This window comes from Amia ocellicauda, chromosome 8 (genome assembly GCF_036373705.1).
Source record: "Amia ocellicauda isolate fAmiCal2 chromosome 8, fAmiCal2.hap1, whole genome shotgun sequence".
Classification (NCBI taxonomy): Eukaryota; Metazoa; Chordata; class Actinopteri; order Amiiformes; family Amiidae; genus Amia; species Amia ocellicauda.
The window spans coordinates 39,000,774-39,024,036 of NC_089857.1; the positions used below are offsets into that span (position 1 = coordinate 39,000,774).

The window sequence follows — 23,263 nt, forward strand, 5'->3', positions numbered from 1 at the left end:
CAAATCTTGGCTGAGAACCTCCTTCCCTCAGCCAGGGCATTGAAAATGGGTCATGGATGGGTATTCCAGCATGACAATGACCCAAAACACACAGCCAAGGCAACAAAGGAGTGGCTCAAGAAGAAGCACATTAAGGTCCTGGAGTGGCCTAGCCATTCTCCAGACCTTAATCCCATAGAAAATCTGTGGAGGGAGCTGAAGGTTCGAGTTGCCAAACGTCAGCCTCGAAACCTTAATGACTTGGAGAGGATCTGCAAAAAGGAGTGGGACAAAATCCCTCCTGAGATGAGTGCAAACCTGGTGGCCAACTACAAGAAACGTCTGACCTCTGTGATTGCCAACAAGGGTTTAGCCACCAAGTACTAAGTCGAAGGGGTCAAATACTTATTTCCCTCATTAACATGCAAATCAATTTTTAACTTTTTTGAAATGCGTTTTTCTGGATTTTTTTGTTGTTATTCTGTCTCTCACTGTTAAAATACACCTACCATTAAAATTATAGACTGATCATTTCTTTGTCAGTGGGCAAACGTACAAAATCAGCAGGGGATCAAATACTTTTTTCCCTCACTGTACATGCACATGCATATACAGTGAAGGTACTTATGAGTTAAAAGATGCAATTAACATTGTCCCTTTGTTAACAACAAGTCCTGCCCATAGTGATTTGGAGGTAAATCACTTATTAACTTATTACAACAGGGCACTGCTGAGCTTGACGCACCGACTTCTATTTACTGGACAGAGAGACATCAGTTCACACGGACAACGCCAGACTAGCCACCGTTCAGTCTCACCTATGCTTTTCTGATGGTAAAAAGGTTTTCTTACGATGACTCTGTCCTGTCTTACTATAAGAGACAGAACAGTTTACCGAAACAAATGCATTCTAGCCCTTCAAGTCCTTCAGAAATTGCTGACTCGACACTGCTATGGTAAGTATTTAATTTTGTATTCAGTTTTTGTCTATCTGGGGCAATATATGTCTTTCATCCAGCCTGAATGTACAAACATGTAATGGTTTACTTGGTTATGAAAAATTAAAATAAGAAAAATTTTCGAGCAATTAGAGCTCATGCTCACCACCTTTCCTCTTCAAAAGCAAACACAACCTTTAGCTCATAATCAAACAGAGAGCTTAATTATCATCTGTTGTTCCTTCAATGTCTTTTCAGTATTGTTCAACATTACATATAGAAACAGAAATAATTTGTACATCACAGCACTGCCTTTATTTACTCTGCTTGGGAAATGAAAAGAATTTTGCTTTATTTTTGCAATTTCACTGGACAAACAGTAAGGAATATACATGGACAGAACACTGTTGACAGAGGGGCTCGGTGGTGTATTTTCGAGATAAACGTACAATATAAATGTAGTTTCAGTATGGATATATTTTTTGAAAAGATAACATAATACAAAGCATTCAAGTATTTCCTTTCTATGACGGTCACACACTTGTGTGTATATCTGCAGCTGACACATACAGCCATTCTTAATCAGTTTGTGATCTCTACCATGCATGCACAGCAAACAGTTTTATCAAACTGCTGACTTTAAAAGTGTGAAAACAATTTAATTTTTAAAGTAGGGTAAATAGTTCCTTGCAATTTAATACTATTACTGTGTTATAAAGCAAGCTGTTTTGTATTTATTAATATTGTGTTTCTAGTTTTATATTTTCCTCTACAGGAAAGATTAAATTTCATACAGCCTGCCACAAATATACAAACCCTTCTCAATACCAAAGAGAAAATAAGTAGTGGTACTGCAAGAGAAGAAATGTGAGAGGCAATTTTTCAGAATACAAACCTTGTCAGTAAAATGTGTTATTATACAAACAGAATGGTGTACTAGTATACATTTTAGTATGTTTTCTAACAGAAAATGATCTCTGGGTAAATATAAAATTGTTATACTGTGTGCTTTACACATATTTAGTTAGAGTATTTACATGTCAAAGCTCAAAGGTAATCCGATATCTCTTTGAAATGTTGACAACTGACAACGTGAACTAAAATAACCCTGGTATTATTAGAGCCTGGTACTTTGATCAATATGAGCTCCCTCCACTATTAAACAATGTGTATGATATAATGTATAATGATGTCACAGAAGCAGGTGCTTTTATCAATTATAAGTTCAAAGTTGTTTTTTTTATTAAATGTATGGTCCTGGCTACAGACAAGAGAAGTGGCAGATCGACTTTTGAAGAAGGAACTATAAATATTACAGAGAAGTGCAGCTGAAGTCAAGCAAGTAGCCTAATAATTGGGAATAATATATGTGATTGCAGTGGCAGCAGAAATCAATACAATTTTGTTTCTAGAGAAAGGGAAATCTTTCATGTTTCCTGTTTCACCATTGTTTACTGTGCATTCGGACTGGCATCGGAAATTCAGTGTGTCCGGGATTTTTGCGTAACAAAACCCTTCTGAACCTTGTAGTGCAGCCAACCCTCTCGCACTGGCCATAACACAGAACAGCACAGCACTTTCCATGAGATTACTTCACTCACAGAGATTACCCTTTAGATGCTCATTTGCAAAGAACGCAGCCCGGCTGTGTAGCCTCTCTGGTATGCAAAGGTCCTGACTGCCTTTTCCGCACTAGAACCTTGTGACAGACCTTTTTGCCATAAACATAAAATGATGTGATCTCTTTTGAGGGCATTGCATCTGTAAATATCTTTACATGCAAAATGAATTCATGCAAAACTATACATATACTATATATATATTTTAAAGTATTGGGAGAAGGCAACAGTCAGCTGTCTGGTACAGACCCACCTTACGATGTGATGACTGTTGCAATCCCAGGGTGACACTTTCCACCTGTTATGGACTAGGAATTACATGCTGCTTTTTTAGTCTCAGTCAGGTATTTCACAGCCCAGATTCAAATCAGCATTGTCTAGAGCACAACCTGAGCTCTCAGTTGTGACTTTTACCAGTTGAGCTGCACGGGCCCCCATATATTGTATTTATTAAATTGGATTTGTTTCTTGTTCTGTTTGGTATTTTATTGACACTTTCTTCTTTTTTCAATTAAACAGTATGGCGTAGTGTTATTTGATCCGTACAGTCATGCTAAATTCATAGGGGTATGGTTTACCTGTGATGTCAGTTCTCAGCCAAGCATGGAGATATTTACAATAATTATTAAACAGGTTATATGGGTTCAGAAGTGTGCCTGTGGACATAATCGTCATGAAATGTCTTTCCGCAAAAACACCTTGCCAGGAAGAATTGTTTTGTTATCCAATATATATGGCAATGTCTTGTATAAAATGCAGCTGTCCAACACCAGAAGTAGTTTTACAACTCCATATATTATGACCTCCATGTTGACTGGTTGGAAAGATGCATGTCATGCAGCAAGAATTTTATCATTTGGCCAGAAGATAAAGTTATATTAATGATGAGACAAACGTTATGTGAGTAAGTATGTTTCTATTTGACTGAGAACATGGAAGGTTAAAAACACTATGGTAAAAAAATATCAGCTGAGTTTACAACATATATGTCTTGACGCACTAGCTAATTAAGTCATTATATAAGATGGATGAGAACATAAAAGTTCCCTTTATTCATAGAGAATGTCTAAATAGGGGTTTGCTCTGCGAATTTATACTGATCCTTTACTAGATGGAAACTTAAATTACAACTAACATGAAACAACTTGTCAGTAATCTCAAAATGAAGTTGACGATACAGTCCCTCTTCCAGTCATTAAGACAAAAACAATATTCTGACAAAAGGCACAGCACATGACCTAGTATCAACTCTCTTAGCAATTTGACCGTCCCCAAAACTGAGAACATTTTTCATATTTGCTTCATAACAGAAATCCATTCTCTTCTGACCTTGACTTGTCCAAACTGTGTGTCATGCAAAAGAATCCAGAGCACAGCTGTAGCGAGCCTCACCACATTGAGGGAAATGTGTGGTTTATTATCTATATATATTTAACTAAACAATCTACCTAATTCACCAGGTAAAACCCTGGATGCAAAATGAGCAAAACCATTAATTACATCATACTCTTTCATATCACACAGAGCATTTCCCATTTCCCCAGAGAACCTGGCTTGCTCATGGCTTTCTAAAGAAAAAGCGAGACGAAAGCTATTTCCATTTGAATGCTTAATGAGACATTGTCTTCCCCCAAGAAAAGTTCAGAATATTTAGAACATTAATACAGTAAAGAAGCTTCTTGAAAATGTATATGAAAAATGTTCAGACAAAACAATTTTCCAAAGTACTGCCAACCATTCGTGTTCAAAAGCAACTTACATTAAACACAAATAAATGTGACTTAATTAATAAATGATTTGATCTCAGAAAAGTATAATTTTATATTTGTTATGAATAACACACCTTAGGTGAAAAAGTCCTAAATCAAGTCCTAAATCATAACAACCTCTGTGCACTGTTCAGTTCAATTCCAAGCATTTTAGTTTTAAAAGGTAGTGGTGCAATTCATTTGTGTCACACTTAATAAACACTACATATAACTTCAACAGCATGTTGTATTGTTTATATTTTAAGATGTCCAATTATGTTGTTTAACTTCATGCCGGTTTTAAGATTCATTCTTGTAATTGATTTAGGAATGTGTAATTAAGCACAACACCTTTATTGTCTGGGCTGAAAGCAGTGTAGAGCATTGAGTGAAAAGAGGCTAGAGGTGAACTGTATCTATACCAAAAACATGACAAAAAAAAAATACAAGGGGTGAGAATATAAAATGCTGAAGCCAAGATATCAGAACTAATAGGGGAATCCTATGCTTTCATAATTGTGCAGGGTGTGGTTGCCCCAATTGCTCTGCTGGTGCTGCTAATGCATAAAATCATATAAATCATTACATCATGCATTGTATTGCAGAGGTGTAGACTTGAGTCAAGTGACTTGGGATTCGAGTTGACTCGAGTTGACTCGAGTTAGAATTTACGAGACTTGGGACTTGACTTGAAAAAAGCTGAAATTACTTAGACTTGACTTAGACTTGACAATCACTGACTTGTGAATTGACTTGACTTGACTTGCGGGTGTTTTACTTGGCATGACTTGGAAAAAGAAACTCACTTTTGTCATTTTTATGTTTTAAGTTATTGTACATTTTTTGTTACATTCAAATGTATGCACGGCAGTCCGCGGATGAATGTGGCGCTAATTGTGTCAGGGCCTGTCAATACTATTGCCACGTTTCCACTGGCTGAGCATCCGGACGTGTCCGTGTTTTGTGGAGGTTAAATAGCTGGTGCTGGACATGTCCGTAAGCGTCCGTCCCCACTGAGGACATGATTCACTTTCAGGAGCGATATGTGTGCTAGACTGTAGACAGACAGGGAAGAGATCAGATACATTGTGTCAGAAGATATAATTTCAAGTGCTGTGTGCGATCACGAAGAAATTGCAGTTTTATTAGCAGCATGGAGTGAAATCCACGTACAGAGACAATGACTGATACAGTTAATATCCGAGTGTATTAACACAGGACCGGTGCAGTGCCCTGACTAGGTAAAAATAAACTGACTCTCACCAGAGACAATAGAGAGCCGAAGTGGTGTCGTCAGCTTGTAGGCACTAGTGTATGCAAATTAACTTCCCGTTCCTAACGCAAATATCCCATTCATTTTTCCCCATAGAGATTCACAAAAATCACTCAAATAATACGTTTCATCATGGAAGTTACCCTCTTTCAATACATTTGGCCATTATAGGTCTTGAAGCACAAACTTACCAACAGCAAGGAAAATCTAACAAAATGCCAACTTTTAGAAGAACAGGACTACAGCACAGGCGCATGCGTGCGACGTCTCCTCTACTAGCTAACGCGTCCTCGCTGTCCCAAGCACGATCACCTAGCTAGCTAAGCAGCAACTTTCTACATTCTAGCACAATTGGGTAGTGTTTATTTCAGTAGTTAGCTAGCCAGTGATCTCTAAACAGAGTCATAAGGTGCTAATGTTGCTTAAAATATGTATCAAAATGTATCCCCTGCCCTCTCAGCTCTGCCAGTACCTCACAATGTCTGAAGGACAAAACAGCCTCCTGTTCTGGGCTATGAATAGGAAACCCCTGCCATCACTCTTTAGTGTGGCAGTGAGGGCATTAGCTGTACCAGCAACAAGTGCACCTACTGAGCGGGTTTTCAGCCATGGTGGACTAATTCTACGACCACATCATGCACAGATGAGTGACAGTTCTGTCCAACTTGATATTTTGCAAGTGCAATCCTCTGTAGTACAAGTACAATACTTCACTGAGGCATGAAGACATCCAGCAACATGGCTGATGTTCTTCTACTTATGTTCGAAGTAAGGCTCAGTAGTAGGAGTGTGCATTTTCTGCTTTGGACCAAATTCATATTTTTAACTTGGATTTTGTCCCATAATTCATATCTATATATATATATATATATATATATATATATATATATATATATATATATATAAGGAACCTACTGTATATTAACAGCTCTGGAAAAAGGAAGAGACCACTTAACATTGATTTCTGAACTTGGAGTGGGCTCTTACTGTTTTCCAGAGCTGTGTGTGTGTGTGTGTGTATATATATATATATATATATATATATACACATATATACACTCACCTAAAGGATCATTAGGAACACCATACTAATACTGTGTTTGACCCCCTTTCGCCTTCAGAACTGCCTTAATTCTGCATGGCATTGATTCAACAAGGTGCTGAAAGCATTCTTTAGAAATGTTGGCCCATATTGATAGGATAGCATCTTGCAGTTGATGGAGATTTGTGGGATGCACATCCAGGGCACGAAGCTCCCGTTCCACCACATCCCAAAGATGCTCTATTGGATTGAGATCTGGTGACTGTGGGGGCCAGTTTAGTACAGTGTCATGTTCAATGTTTGAAATGATTCGACCTTTGTGACATGGTGCATTATCCTGCTGGAAGTAGCCATCAGAGGATGGGTACATGGTGGTCATAAAGGGATGGACATGGTCAGAAACAATGCTCAGGTAGGCCGTGGCATTTAAACGATGCCCAATTGGCACTAAGGGGCCTAAAGTGTGCCAAGAAAACATCCCCCACACCATTACACCACCACCAGCAGCCTACACAGAGGTAACAAGGCATGATGGATCCATGTTCTCATTCTGTTTACGCCAAATTCTGACTCTACCATCTGAGTGTCTCAACAGAAATCGAGACTCATCAGACCAGGCAACATTTTTCCAGTCTTCAACTGTCCAATTTTGGTGAGCTTGTGCAAATTGTAGCCTCTTTTTCCTATTTGTAGTGGAGATGAGTGGTACCCGGTGGGGTCTTCTGCTGTTGTAGCCCATCTGCCTCAAGGTTATACGTATTGTGGCTTCACAAATGCTTTGCTGCATACCTCGGTTGTAACGAGTGGTTATTTCAGTCAAAGTTGCTCTTCTATCAGCTTGAATCAGTCGGCCCATTCTCCTCTGACCTCTAGCATCAACAAGGCATTTTCGCCCACAGGACTGCCGCATACTGGATGTTTTTCCCTTTTCACACCATTCTTTGTAAACCCTAGAAATGGTTGTGCGTGAAAATCCCAGTAACTGAGCAGATTGTGAAATACTCAGACCGGCCCGTCTGGCACCAACAACCATGCCACGCTCAAAATTGCTTAAATCACCTTTCTTTCCCATTCAGACATTCAGTTTGGAGTTCAGGAGATTGTCTTGACCAGGACCACACCCCTAAATGCATTGAAGCAACTGCCATGTGATTGGTTGGTTAGATAATTGCATTAATGAGAAATTGAACAGGTGTTCCTAATAATCCTTTAGGTGAGTGTATATATATATATATATATATTCATATATAAGAGAGACATTAAGACTCGAAGCTCAAAATTGAAGAATTTAGACTTGACTTGACTTGTAGCTCAATGACTTGGGACTTACTTGGACTTGCAAAATAATGAATTGTTGACACTTCTGTTGTATTGTATACATGACAGAAAATGACGTTAGCCTGTGTTATTGTGTAGCTATTTTGCACATAAATACATAATCTTAAAAAAGTGCTGATATTGGCATGCGTAAAGTTGTCCGAAAATATGTAAGTAATAATATGGAATCATCTCTGGCATAACGCCACTGCTTCGACAAAACTCCAGCCCACTGAACCTAAACTGAGGCTCGCGATCGTGTAGCGAAGATGTCTTGCGCGGATCTGCGCAGCTCCACCAATGGGGTCGGTGGAATTATGCAGATCTGCGCAGAACAATAAGTAACAATAAGAGTACTACTTCCGGGATACAAAAGACCCGCTCTGGTCGTTTCAAAATAAAAGCGCCGACACCCTCGCCTATGAGGTACATTTGTGACTCCCCCTAAAAATATGCATTGTGCACCCTTGGAAAGAGGGTAAAATGCAACTTACAGACGCCTATAGAAAATAATATGGCCCTGGGCGTGCCAGTTCCCCGTCACTGTAAGTGCTGCTGGCTTGTGAACAGGGCAGGGGTGCCAGTGACAATAACACGCACAGCCGGCTTGCGTCCCGGAAGCAGAACTCACATTGTGGCCGGCTGCCCTGTTTGCGACAAAGTGATGCCCTTACACATCCCGCTGCATTATTTAGGGCGCATGTAAAGAGAGAGGTCAACACAAACGCGTTCATGGGAAATGCAAGGGACTGGTTGTAATGGAGCTGCTCCCCCCTCCTGCTGTTACCTTTTTACTACTGTGTTTGTATTGATGAGGCTTTATGTTCATTCTGGACCAAACACATCCGCGCCGCCTCATTTAACCCAGCAGTGCATGCATGATTTATAATAGAAACGCGTCCTTTCCAGCGGACTGTGCTGCCTGCAATGAGACGTTAACAGGATACACTCTTATAAACGCGCATTTTGTCCAGCAAACAAAACTCGAATAACGGGTTTGGGTCTGCAGGCTGCCGTGCACACAGACGAGTTATCTTAGGCACTAGGCCAAATGCAGGTGCCGCAGCGCGTCCGTACCTGCAGCGCCAGCCCGACGCCACTATGCTCGTCCTGCCTGTGTGGCTCTCCGTCGCTTGAGTGAAGTTTCCTGGGAAGGGCCTCTTTCCTAAACGGAGCCTCCTCCGGGCGGGCGGCAGCCGCGGCCCAAACGAGGCGGTGTTACGTGTGGGGGGAGACAGAAAGGGGGTGAGACCGCGAGTGTGGCAGCCGGGGCAGCTCTGAGAGATGGTACTGATGACAGAACAGCAGCCCAGCCATCAGACCCCGCTCTCGGCGTCGGTGGAGGACGTGAAGCCGGCCAGGACGCCAAGCAAGAGAGACCCAAAGACGATCGGGTCCAAGTGAGTCGTGGAAAGTTGTTTATAATGTGCGAGGTGTTCCCGGCTGCAGTTTACGGCCTACTTGTGTGAAAGGGATCCAGTTTATTTCCCCCAAACTATCCTTGTTCGTATGTCTCCACACAACTTGTGTAAAATAAGTTTTGTTCCGGAGAGGATGCATCCGATTTCGGGTATCAAACCGATCGGGCAGTGTTTCAGTATTTACACCAGCATATTGTGTGTGTCTGTGTCTGTATACACACAAACTTGTATTGACTGGTGTTTTTTCTTTGTGAGTAATCATACTGGTTATAAAGTCGCAAAATAATCCCCTAAGTGTAATAATGTGGAAGTGATTTGTTTCTTGTCAGTTTGTATCCAGATTAACTTTTGTAATGGAGTACATTGTATCAGTTAAACGTGGCTAGTTTTTCGTGCAGCTAACTTAGCTGAACTAATTATGGATTAGTGTTGTCTTATAAAATAAGATGTTTGAAAGGTACTGATCAAGTATTAACAACGTAAAACAAAAATCTCAGTATAGTTACGAATACGATAGCGCAGGCGCAAGACGATATTTTTCCGTATTGTGCTTTTCATTTTGATGCTCTGGGCTCGATATAAACAATGCGTTTTTTCTCTCTCTTAATCGATATCTCCCTTTCGGCTGTATAATCGCATTGGTTCAAAGTTAGGTGCCTAAGAAGTATATGGTTCAAGTTTCAAGCCACTAGATGTGTCTATTTTTGGTTAAAGTTAACACAGGTCCAGTGAAGTGCTTATGCACATAACATGATAAGTTGTAATATACACTTGTGTTACTAATGCAGTGTTTTGCATGTTGCCTACTCGTTTGCTGGGGAGTGAATCAGTCAAAATAATTGGATTTATGATCTAATCTAATGAAGAATTCCAACATGCAAACAAACCCCAGTGGCAGCCAGACCAACAATGTTTACCCAGACAGGCAAGTAGACAAGCAGGAAGAGTATGGGAACTTTGCAACCAGGGTTATTTAAATTGGACTGCATTGCCTGCATAAGTGATCGCACCTGGGTGACCCTTCAATATTATTTAATGTGTTGAGAGCTGGTATGTTTTGTGTCACATTGTACTGGTTGTTCTGTATTTGTGTCAACAAGAAGCATGCATTATGCTCTAATTAAGTAGGACAATTTGTATTATTTTAGAAACTCTTAGTTTTGTGAAACATGTTTTAATCATCCCGAAGTCTGTGATTTGAATGTACAGAATTAGATTGTATTTTAAGTGCCTATTGAGTGTGCAAGTTAAATTATCTTCAAGTAGTTTCTCTAGGGAGCTGAAGGTTTGTCACAGCAGTTCACAGCAGTTTGTTACAAAGGACATTGAAATCACCTCCTGTGGATGTAATTGATTGTGGAGGAGATGGGTAAGAGACAGGACATGGTTAACTTTAATTGTATTACAGCTAGCCTATATTTTGTTTTGCATGCAAATATGCTGTTTGAGGTTTACCAGCAATGTCAGAGTCTCGTGTTGCCCATGAAGAACAGGGTGTACTTAGATTGGTCTTCAGTATAGCATAATGTGATGTCCCTTGCACCAGATTATGCTGTAAAGAGAAATCTCAAGGCTTCAGTCCTTGTAGGCTTGATATTTGTTGTATGTACTGCAGTAAATTACACAGAAGTAACTGGAATGTTTTCTGATTGTGAAGGTCGTAAGATGGAAACAATTGTAAGCAAACACTGCAAATTACAGTGTCTGCATTCACCTTCAGGTACTCAGCAGTTGTATTTAGCACTGGAATGTTTTCTCGGTTGTCATAAAGATTGCAAGATGTGCCGTTAGTGAGAACTTCCATTGAGATGAGGGTGCGACTCAACACCATGTAACTACTTTCTAACCCTGTGGATTGCAATAATACTTTAGAATGTGATTGTAGGTCTAGTTCACATAGAATTAGAAGGCAACAGTTTTAATTGCTGAATAAGGTTAAGCATACCTGCAGTCTTTTTGCTGATTGTAAATGTATCTGTACATTTTATTCATACAACATGTTTATGTTGTTTTGTCTTGTTACACACAGCAAGATTTAAAAAGCAAACATTGTATTCTGGTACTTAAATAAATTATTCCACTCACACTTTTATTCTGAAAAGGGTTAAAATAATGAAAATAAAACATGTCACGGTTCTTGTGTACATTCTCTGAACACTAACTAGTATAGTACTTTTTTCTGTAGTTCAGTGATATTCACTCCTGGTCCTAAAGAAACAGTTCTGCAGGTTTTAAAGTTAACTTCAATGGTAACTAAAACCCTCAGTGGTCAAAGGCATGTATAAGATGGCAATTAAGGCTGGTTAAATTAATAATTAATAAAATAAAATTAATTAAAAAAAGATGACCGTTGCAATGAAAACCTGGAGATAGTCCTGTTCCCCATGAGCATGAATGAATATTGCTGCTGTAGTTGCTCACTTTCCTTAACTTAAAAATCTGTACATATACAAGGTTGCGTAAAAACAAACTAGTAAAATCCAATATTTGCCGCCATACATTATTTTACTAGATTATCTTAATAACTTCCACTTTTCATACTTCGAGAGCTGATGATTCAGTCTGTTAACACTTGTTACGTGATGTTTACACTCCAGTATAAAATGTGCTGTCCTCATTGTTCTCACTTCAACCATTCCCATTCTGTTAATTGAATTAAGTTGTGATATGATTAGTCTTGATATCCTTTCTCCATTTAATCAGGTATTGCCCCCTATTAGAAGGTGTTTTGTCCTGTTAGTGTTGTAGAGAGAGTCAGCTAGAGCAGTAGGTTTCTCTTGAGACAGTCTGGTGACCCTGGTGTGTGCTCAGATTTTAGAGCACAAAAGCAGTGTTGCTTTGGTAAATGCAGTGTAAGCCTCTGTGATTTGCCTATGACTGGTAAACAGTCTCCAGAAGCCGGTGTTTGCAGATGTGGGGGAACTTGTATTGATTTTTAAAGTGGTCGTAGTGATTTGCCCCAATGCTGCTGAAGTGCGAGAAGCGTGTGACGGGTGCAGAAGGAGCTCTCCGGGTTAAAAATTCACCCGCAAGGCAAGTTATCAACCCGGACTCTGGACTTTGGAAAATGCTTGAGAACTATTTCACACACTGGCAAGGCTTGTATGTTTCAGACACAAGGGCATTTTTTTATATATAAAAAGATTCAATAAAGCTATTATAAATAACCATGTCTGATTTAGCATTTAAATTTAAATGTTATTTATACAATTTACTTGCTTCCAATCTACCATTTCACGTTTTTCGGAAAATTACTGCATTTAATTGGTTTATCATGTATCTTCATACTCGTTTTCTTGGAAAGAGATGTCCACACAGAAATATTTTATTATTTAAAGTCTCCATTTGACACCTTGATTTATTTAAGTATTAAACTACAATGGCCAAATTTACAACTTCCACCAACCTAGCAATAAGACTGCAGAAAACTTTTCTAAACTATTTGCTGTGTGACCTACAAAGGTTACAGGAAACTTGGATTTTTATTATTATTATTATTATTATTATTATTAATAATATTATTATTATTATTATTATTATTATTATTTATTGAACTCAAATTCCCATTATTCTTTTCATTGTGGATTTGGCCCTTATTCAAATGGTGGACAAAATTAATTTTATTCCATTCTGAAAATGTAACATTGTTATTGTGAGGAAACGTATGTTGTTCATAGTCCATTGAGAATGTGTGCCTTAATAGATTGTGAAAGCTACTGTTATATTCCAGTTCAGGATGAAGCCTAAATACAATTACCATGATAACTGAATTTGTTATTCAGTGTGCTTTAAGGCTTGCACATAAAATATATGCACAATAAGCATGAACCGTTCCTCTCTGTAGTAAGTACGTTACTAACTTGTAATCAATTGGTTCAGTACTTTACTGTAGAGTACAGTAGGTTATTTGGTTGTTTTTGTTTTGCCTTACAAAAGGGAAATCAACTTCACGTTACTAAGAAGTTGCTTCATTGAATTGGGTTTATTGGAATTGACCAGCTGCAATTCCCATTGAATGAGAACCAGAAACTGCCCAGGTGGTACAAAACAGATACGGGTGCCCTGAGGCAACTGACATTTAAGTCTCAATTTTGAGGTTGACCAGTTGACAGTCATTATTAAATTTCTTGGCAGGCACCTTGATCCAGGGTGAATTACAGTTGTTACAATTGCACATTATTTTTACATACAATTACCCCTTTTATGCATCTGAGATTTTACTGGAGCAGTCTTGGTAAAGTCCCCCACCAGGGATTGAACCCATGACCCTCCACTCAGAAGTCCAGATCCCTAACCTACTATTCCACACTGCTGCCCATAGTCATGTGATCACGACCAGCTCAAGGACAGTAAGTGACCAATAATGTTTTATGCAGATTACAGAGTACAAGGTAATTTCTCAGGCTGACCTTGAACTTTGTTATGAATTTGAACCTGCTTTATGAGTGCATACCGTGGTAGTGTTTGCTACAGTGTGATGTGTGGATTTGGTCTTCCTTGAAAATAATTGTATTAATGTATTAATTACAATCATTATCTTGCCCTAGCCAATTCGTTTTTGTTACTATACCTGCCACTCACTGGTTTATAATGATCTGATCTCTTACTGTAGGTGTGTTCCTCTATGCCTGCTCCACCTGCCTTTTGAAAATGGAGGAAAGGGGAGATGTGTGTTTTATTCCCAGGCTTGATGGTTACACTTTCATTATTGCACAACCTACGATGGGTTTTGGCTGACATTCCCTTTGTGTGCTGTATAGTGAAGGCTCACCTGTTACTTTCCTGTCACTTTACTAAACTGTTTTGGAACATCTTTCAGTGCTAGTTATGAAATAACATACACTGGATTCCTTTATATAACCTGTTGTACTATTAGAAAATAAAAAATAAAAACCCTGCTTGCTAATTTTCTAGTTCTCCTAGCCAAGGGTTATATTCTAAAGTTAAGCCTGCGTTTGTGCTATTTCTCCAAATATATTGAAGCACACGCTAAACCCCTGAAATATTTTACAGCACCATATGTAGCATATTTATAAGATCAATTAATGTATTTAAATATGAATGGCGATTGACGTGAAAATACTGGGTAATTAATATGTAAGAGATGATCCTAGCCTCATTTTTTGTGTGTTGTGTTTCGCTCTGGAATCCCAAAATGCACAAAGTCCTGTCTATCATGCTAATCAAAGGATGTGATACAAATGTAATGGTAATATTGCTGTAGTTTTGGGTTTCCTCTTCCATTGTTTGAATGAGTATTATTGATGATGCACAAAACAAAAAGGCTCACTCATCTTGGCTATTTTATTTTAAGCAAAGCTGTTTGTGCCATTGCATTGCATAGAAAAAAATATACACTGACAACTAAGTGTCCTATACTATATGTATTTATGCCTTTTCACCTTTCATTGGTAAAGAAGAACTGTTTGCCAAAGGTGTGATGCTTTTGTTTTGCATCTGACAACATTGCTGATGGCCATTTCTGTTCACAGCTGCGAAGTTGAGAATGGGAGCGAGGAGAAACAAAAGAGAGCTGCAAAGCCCAGCGCCGATCAACCACAGCCATCGGAGATTGACACCGAGCCCTCCGAGAGCCGAAAAAAGCCGCCTCTTGTAAGGTGAGGAAATGTCATCGCCCAGTTGTAATTCAATGCAAGTCAGCTGAGAATCCAAATGATTTATAAGCCTGTGCACATTGGGCTGCATCGAGACTCCTGGATTATCAGAGGTTTAGGGTTTTCTGTCAGTGGCCTGTATTACTGTGCAAGAACATTGTGACATGTAGGTTTTATTCTCAGGCCTTTTTGGTAGTTTTAAATAGAAACTATCAAAAGGTGCTGGTAACTTTTTCTTCTGTTGAATGCAGAACATCTTATAAATGGATAACTAAAGATTTGCAAATAAATGCACAATTTTGTACACTATTGTGTGTGTGTGCAATAACAAGATTTTCCAGTGCTACAAAAACAGCTGCATTTATGTAGATACTTACATAATAGTGATGGGGGATGTCTGTTAAGCTTGAGATTCAACAAGAAATGCAATTTGAATGCAACCCTCATCCACACAGTGGAACCAAGTCCCTAAAAAAAAACAAGTATTGAATTAGAAATACATTGCACAACTTTCTATTTAAAGGAATTACACCTGAATTCAGTGTTTTCCTGTAAAAGAACCTGTTTCAAACTTGCTTCAGTCATGCTTGACATATGGAATTTCATAGCTTTTTAAAATATTTGTTTAGGTCAAAAACCTTTGAACAGTCCTCCCTGCAATCTCCAAGTGACTTTGAAACCAAACTTGAAAGGAAAAAGTCTCACCCCAGCCAGGTTAGTGTCTAAAGTAGTGGTGCCCAAACACGGTCCTGGAGAGCCCCTATCCAGTAAGTTTTGTCAGTCACCCTGAATCGCCGATTTCAACAGATTGTGATCATGTGGAAGGTCCTGAGCAATTAACTTGTTAAATTAAGGAAACTCCGTTCATTGAGGGCTAAAAGGGTAGTTCATTTTCTTTTTACCAAATATCTACATTACTTTATTTCTCAAATCACCTGCTTAATTGATCACATTGAAATGGTTCCAGGTGTTAACAAATTAATGATTAAAGGTTACCTATAAAACCTGTTGGATAGGGGCCCTCAAGGATTGGGTTTGGGCAGCACTGGTTTAAAGCCTTCTGATCCTTCTACTTCTGATTCCGTCATTTAAAAGTATGTTTAATTAATGGACATGATTTAAATAAAGCACAAGGTTGGAAATATTATACATTTAATCAATAGGTCATATCTCTGTTAATGATGTGACACAGTAGATTAGTGCATTGGCCTTTTCGGTAATTTCCTGTTTACTATATATTAAACTACCTTCTTTCTTTTCAGTTTTCCAAAACAAATGCACAGTATCACAAAATATTCAAAGAAATAAGTAAAGAGGAGCTACTCAGACAAAGTAAGTAGAATGCAACTTTCTTCGCCTTTTCATCAGTTTCTCTCTGATGTGGCTGATGTGTGAAAACCTTTAAACAAGGGGCCTATTCCCTTCCGGTTCAGTTTACTAATGCGATCCCCATCAGCGTCTACCTAGGGAGTGTTGATGAGAGTTGACCAATCAAAATGTATAACTGATAAGAGCCTCTGCTTGGAGGACAGGAGTTATATAGTCCAGGCATCGACGGTCGGTTCTGAGCTACACCACAGCCGACGGTAACCTTGCTTTCCCGAGAGGTGTAATGAAATGGGCTGAGCACTGCAGGATCCAGCAGTCCCCCATCGTCCACTTTCCTCAGCCTGCCACACAACCAGTGATCATTTTGCTCACTGTGATTTTTGTTTGCAGGGTTGCTTCACTGTCCTGTGTATATGCTTGGTTTCACAATGTGGGTGTGTGACATTCCACTTGAACTGAGTTGAGACCGTGGGTGCGGAGGCTTGAGACTGACATTTTCAGATTTTTTCATGCATGTTTTCCTATTCTTTTTTTACACCCTGAATAATGTCTTGTTTTCCTTCAGGTTATACTTGTGCCTTGCAAAAAGATATCCTCTATCAGGGAAAACTGTTTGTCTCGGAAAACTGGATCTGTTTCCATTCCAAAGTCTTTGGAAAAGATACAAAGGTGAGAATACAAGCTCGTTTAGCATATGCTGACTTTTAAATGTGTAATGTGATTTTAATTTGTAGTTATCTTTAGTCTTGCAAAATGTGCATCATTTTGTAAATTCTCACAGTCTATTTCATTTTAAAGTAGCTTAATTTAAAATATATTTATCTTTTTTGCTAGATTGCTATTCCAGTAACATCTGTGACCCTGATTAAAAAAACAAAAACTGCCATTTTAGTGCCAAATGCACTTGTTATCGCAACCACGACTGACCGGGTAAGTGGAAAATCACTTTTTGCTCTCTGTTTTTAAATTGCCATTTTTTAAATACGTCTTGCTGTGGATATTTAATGTTTGTATTTATTTTACAGCACCTATTTGTGTCCTTTCTCTCAAGAGATACTACCTACAAATTCTTAAAATCCATCTGCTTTCATCTCGATGTAAGTAAGGACTGAGCTAGTACTACTTGTTGTTCTTCTAAGTTATTAAATCGCTGTTTTGTTGAGAATAATAGGTCTGAGGTAACATAATTATATAATTGCATGTCTGTGCCTTCCTAGAAACGTAAACTGGATGCACAGGTTATCAGTGTTTAGACTGTACACTTCTGTGTTGGCAATGGGGTTATCGTGGGGAATTGATTATAAGGTTCTTGTTTTTATTTTGGTGGTCATCTTAAATGGGCAAGTGATCTTTTTATAAAAATAATAATTTACCGCTAGTTAATTCATATTGCACTAAATATAATTTGTGTGTTTTATGGCAAGTTGATTGTCTTTTACCTTTTAAAAATACAACCCCAATTCCGAAAAAGTTGGGACTGTTTGTTTTTTTGCATTTTCCATACTAAGAAGAGTCATTTGAAAATTCAATTCACCCTGTACTATATTGAAACCGCATTATTAACACATTATTTTATGTTTTACTTTGTGAATTTAATTTATTTTTGAAAATATACAATCATTTAAAATCTGATGACTGCAACACACTCCAAAAAAGTTGGGACAGTCGACTGATTACCACTGTGTAACATCACCTTTTCTTTTAATAACACTTATTCAGCGTTTGGGCACTGAGGACACCAGTTGGTTAAGTTTAACAAGCAGAATTTTCCCCCATTCATCCATTACGCATTTCTTCAGCTGCACAACTGTACGGGGCCTTCATTGCCTTATTTTGCGCTTCATAATGCACCACACATTCTCAATGGGAGACAGGTCAGGACTGCAGGCAGGCCATGCTAGCACCCGCACTCTCTGCCTATGCAACCATATGCTTGTAATCCGGGCAGAATGTGGTTTGGTGTTGTCCTGCTGGAAAATGCAGGGATGTCGCTGGAAAAGACGACATCTGGATGGCAGCATATGTTGCTCCAAAATGTGTACATGTATTTCTGGATTAATGGTGCCCTCACTAGTTACCCATGCCATGGGCACTGACACACCCCCATACCATGACAGACGCTGGCTTTTAGACCTGACACCGATAACAGCTTGGATGGTCCTTTTCCTCTATGGCCTGGAGAACACAATGGCTGTTTTGTCCAAAAACTATTTGAAATGTTGAATCGTCAGACCACAAGACACGATTCTACTGTGCTACTGTCCATCTCAGATGACCGAGCCCAGAGAAGTGGGTGGCGCTTCTGGACAGTGTTGATGTGGCTTCTGCTTTGCATAGTAAAGCCTTAACTTGCATCTGTGGTTGCAGTGGCGAATGGTGTTGCCTGATGAAGGTTTACCAAAGTATTCACCAACCAATGTCAGGATATCCATTACAGACTCGTGACGGTCTTTAAGACGGTGACGTCTGAGGGATCGGAGATCACGCACATTCAGAAGTGGTTTTCGGCCTTGCCCTTTACGCACCAAGATTTGACTGGATTCCTTGAATCTTCTAATTATATTGTGCACTGTAGAAGGTGAAATGCCCAAACTCCTACCGATTTGTCTTTGGAGAATGTTGTTCTCAAAGTGTTGGATTATTCGCTGACGCATCTGTTGGAAGATTGGCGAGCCTTGACCCATCCTTGCTCTTGAAGGACTAGGCCTTTTTTGGAGGCTCCTTATGATTACACGATTACCTCACCTGTTTCACATCGCCTTCTTATTTCAGCTTGTCACATCGCTATTAGTCATAAATTGCCCCTGTCCCAACTTTTTTGGAACGTGATGCATGCATCAATTTCAAAAGAAACGTTTACCTTCAAAAAACAATGCAGTTGATTAGGTAAAACATCAAATACCTTGTCTTTATACATTTTGTTTAAATATAAGTCAAAGTAAATTTACAAATCACTCCTCTTTGTTTTTATTAGCATTTTCCATACTGTCCCAACTTTTTCGGAATTGGGGTTATATATTTTCTTCCTATGTGAGAATAAATACTTTATTAATGCAATCATGAAAGCACACCATTAATTTCAAGGACATATTTCAGGGAAAAAGTGCTGGAAACAGTCCCATCCCCTCTTCCACAGAGAACAGTTTCAGGGCTGAGCGCCCCTCATCTTTGCCTCTGGTTAGTAGATCTTCTCTTCCTTTCTCGTAGCAAAGTGAAAACAGGCAGTAGCTGCGGGGCATCTGCAGTACTTGTTAACTGATGAAAGACTTAGCGCTTGAGTCAACTGCTTGTAGTGACAGAATGAAACTACTTGACTAACCATTTAATTGGGAGGTGTACATCCAAAGAACCTGTCAAACCAGTCATTTCCATCAAGTACACCTGAGAGACTGGCAAAGTTGTTATTCACAAAAAGTTTGATGGTTTATTCAATTATATTTATTTTCTGACTTGTTGGCTTTTAGCGTGCCTCAGACTTGTGTAGCTATAGCTATAGGAGGATGGTTCGACTGACAGATGTTTGTGTCCAGTGCATCTTCCACAGACAATGAAATGTATTGCTCTGCCCCTTCAGGATTTTTCAGGAGAGTTTTCAGACTTGGATGGGGCAGTGAGGCAGAGGAGGCAGGATATGGCGGAGAGCACAAGTTCAGGTTCCCAGACACCAGAGTTTGAACCCATCACAGGTATACGCCTTCTCAAATGCTCAGTGGTCACACACCCCTTTATGTTGGAGATGCTGTCTGATGTCTTTTAATTCACAGCATAAGTAAAATTTGCACTGAATCTGCCCAATCTGTGGCAGGAATAATTACCACTTGAACAGCTATTATTTATTTGAATTAGTCTGTATTCTATCTTGTTGGATGAATTAAAGCAGTGTTCGTTGTCTTTGTGTTTTTTAAATCAAGAATTCCCAGGCATTTCTCCGAATTTCCTCAATGTGGTGAAGAACGGGGAGATTCCAGTCCATGCCGACATTCACATCAAGCAAAACCCAGAAGTGAAGCTAAGTCCACACAGGAATGGTACGATTTAGTGCATAAGCTTCAGAGAACATGTGGTACAGGAGCTCAAACCGTTTCTATTCCTACCAACCTGTTGTGTTTTTATTTGCTGCAGGTCCTTCCAGGTTGGTGGGGGTTGTCCATAAAGTGAAGTCGTTGCAGCCGATGTCTTTAAATACCCTCCTGCTGGTCTACTTCTTTCTGTAAGTTCGTTATTACTTATAAAACTACCATACTTTTTTTATGAGAAGGGGGGAAGATGTATAATTTCAGCAACATTATCTTTATTATGTTGAAGATCGCAAAGTTTTCAAAAATACTACATTTACAATAATGTTTTACATCAGACTAGTTTTAGGTGGCTTATATTTGTACTTTTTCCTTTCTCCAGAGTGTGCATTCTGGTTATCTCTTCATGTTATATGGCTTTCAAAATCATGGCTTTGGAACAGCGCCTGACCTCGCTGGGCTCCATGGCAGAGTACCAGCACACTGAGTAAGCATCTTTAACCAAACAAACCTACACAGACCAGTTTTTATTTACATTGATCATGTAAACGACTGTTTTGTAAAAAGCCTAGAACTGTGAAAGTAGTTTTCTTATCAGTATAATAAAAATAGTGGGCCTTTTTTGGAGTGTCTGAGCTTTTATAGCTGTAATTTGCTGCAGTATTCCGTGTGTAAGTCCTTGTACAATTGAATCCATGGGGATTTAAAACTACATGTTGGGATCTAGGCTGTGATTAGAATAATTCCAACTAATACATCTTTAAAGAAATTAAAATGACTAAACATCAGGTTTAAAGGTTAGTGGAGATTGTTGTGGCAGTAAGTGGTTCTGCTTTTGTACTTCAGACAGAGGGAATTACTTTGAATTATCCAGACGTGAACTGCTTTTGCAGACCTGGCATAGCACTATACTTTTATAACTACCTTATCTGAAACTTCTAGATAGTGGTGTAGTTTCAGAATTTAAAAAAACAATGTAATAGAGCCTTGAAATACAACTTCAGTATTTTGCTACTGTTAAGTGGTTTTTGTTTTTTCTTTTATAGTAGCACTAGTGCAGCTCAATTACAAACGCCCAACATTGAAAATGGCACATCTTATGGTGAATAAATTCAGTAAAGCAGCAATATTATTTTAAGACTATGCCTATCTACCTAACCTGGGCTATTTTACTGTACATTTTAATAGTATTGGTGGACTTCTGTTACAGAAATGTGGTGCCACGAAGTTCAAGAGTTCAGATGGACATTGGTGCAGAAATTTATGGGGAGTTATCGTCAAACCTGTTGAAGCTAGAGAAGGTGAGTGTACCATAAATCTCTCAGATTATTTTGTTGCTTGATGCATTGGAAAATATTGCTTTAAGGACGCAATAAGCCTGAATCTAATCGGGCAGGTGTACTGGAGCTAACTATGGGAGTGCTGAAACACGCAATCACATTTTCCCAAGCATTTGTCATTACTGAGCTACATAACAAGTGTTGAGCTATATACATGCATGTTTGGTTATTATTTTTCACACCTGGGCCATGCGATGATTGTGTAAAAACTGTGCCAGAATGTGAAATGTATTTGCAGAATAACTTCCTTACTGACCTAGATTTCAGTTAGAGGTGATGTTGATCAAACCATTGATAATTAGCACATGATTTAAATTCTGTAATTTGATGATGGTACACTAATGGCTAGGTTATCCACAAATGAGCAAAGACTTTCATCAGAAAACTGCACTGACACAAAGTCTGTATGTTTGTTAATATATGAGTGAAACTCCAAATGTTTACTCATGATTCATGTTTTTTGACTGTTGCAATATATATACATTTGGTCACAATTTGTAATTTTATTTGTTCAATTTCTTCTCAGATTCAAAGAAACTTGCAAAGACTGTTAGATGAGACTGAGTGAGGGACTTGGATATGGGCTAAACCATGCTTACCTGATATTGGTATCTTGCTGCTTGTCTTTTTGGACCACCGTGTGTACATGCAAACTCTGCTGAGCGGAAACGACAGATAAAAAACACCATGTGGCCTTACTTTTGTGGAATGTAAAAGTTCTTAATTGTGCAATACGATTCTATTTTGTCAGTTCCCTTTTGAGGACTAAACTGCACTACATTTCAATTACTTAGACACTTGAAATGGAGGGTTATAAACAGGCCTTTGCCCAAAGATGATTTGTTTTGTAGCAGTAAGAGCTAATTAAAGGGTAAAAAAAAGTAACACTCCAAATACAGGTGAATTGGGTTGACTTAGGCCTTAAAAACGCATGTGCTGGATACATGCGTCTGAGGTGGAGATAACATCTCTATGCTGTCAAATGTGATTTAAGATTTTGTAAAAGAATAAAGAACGTATTTATGTCATTAAAATTTCATTAAAGTCTATTCTTCATGTGGCCTTAAGTCTTTCAGTTTTTTTGTTTTGTAACCAGATTTAATTTCATCAGAAAAAAAAAAAAAACTGTTGTGAAGCCATTAGATTAATGTATATGAGCTGTAATTGAGTACATTTTAACCATTTCTGTGAAATGTTTGAAATTGGAAATAAAAAAGAAAGCATTGTCTTCGTTTATTTGATGTGTATTTTGCATTAAGCTTTCCCTTTTTTAATTGTAAATTGACTGGTAAGTAAATACTGGTGCTTTGCAGGCAGGTTAGGGGCAGGACGGTCATGGATGTTCCTTCATTCTCTGTAGCTCTGAATTGGCTTAGTACAGTAAAATTATGTTTGGTTTTAATGAGAGATTTAAACCAGTTGTGGATATACCCTTAATTTAATTAAACCTCAAAAGCATGTTTATCTTTTTAATAAGGATTTTGTGATTCATTTGATACTAAACTGCAGTATTGTTATAAGCTATATGTAATATTGTTTTGAAAAACCCTTCTTTAAGATCAAAGTATTAATACTAGTTACTTAGCCTGATTTAAAGGCAGTGCAAGTTTGGATTTTTTTTTTTCT

The 23,263-nt window shown here is 38.6% G+C and overlaps 1 protein-coding gene across 2 annotated transcripts; it reads left to right on the forward strand.

Annotated features, from left to right (window-relative positions):
- The first annotated feature begins 740 nt into the window (after positions 1-740).
- gramd2b (GRAM domain containing 2B) lies at positions 741-22,873 on the forward strand. 2 transcript variants are annotated; one of them, XM_066711341.1, is made up of 14 exons: positions 741-935; positions 14,830-14,955; positions 15,582-15,666; positions 16,215-16,284; positions 16,847-16,950; positions 17,116-17,211; positions 17,307-17,378; positions 19,378-19,458; positions 19,856-19,967; positions 20,193-20,309; positions 20,404-20,491; positions 20,680-20,784; positions 21,508-21,598; positions 22,164-22,873. In XM_066711341.1, exons 1-14 carry the CDS (start codon positions 811-813, stop codon positions 22,203-22,205), a joined length of 1,314 nt encoding a protein of 437 aa, XP_066567438.1. In that variant the 5' UTR covers positions 741-810; the 3' UTR covers positions 22,206-22,873. The 2 variants fall into 2 exon arrangements, with proteins under 2 accessions (XP_066567438.1, XP_066567440.1); XM_066711343.1 differs by lacking the exon at positions 741-935 and adding an exon at positions 8,540-9,316.
- Positions 22,874-23,263: the final 390 nt, after the last annotated feature.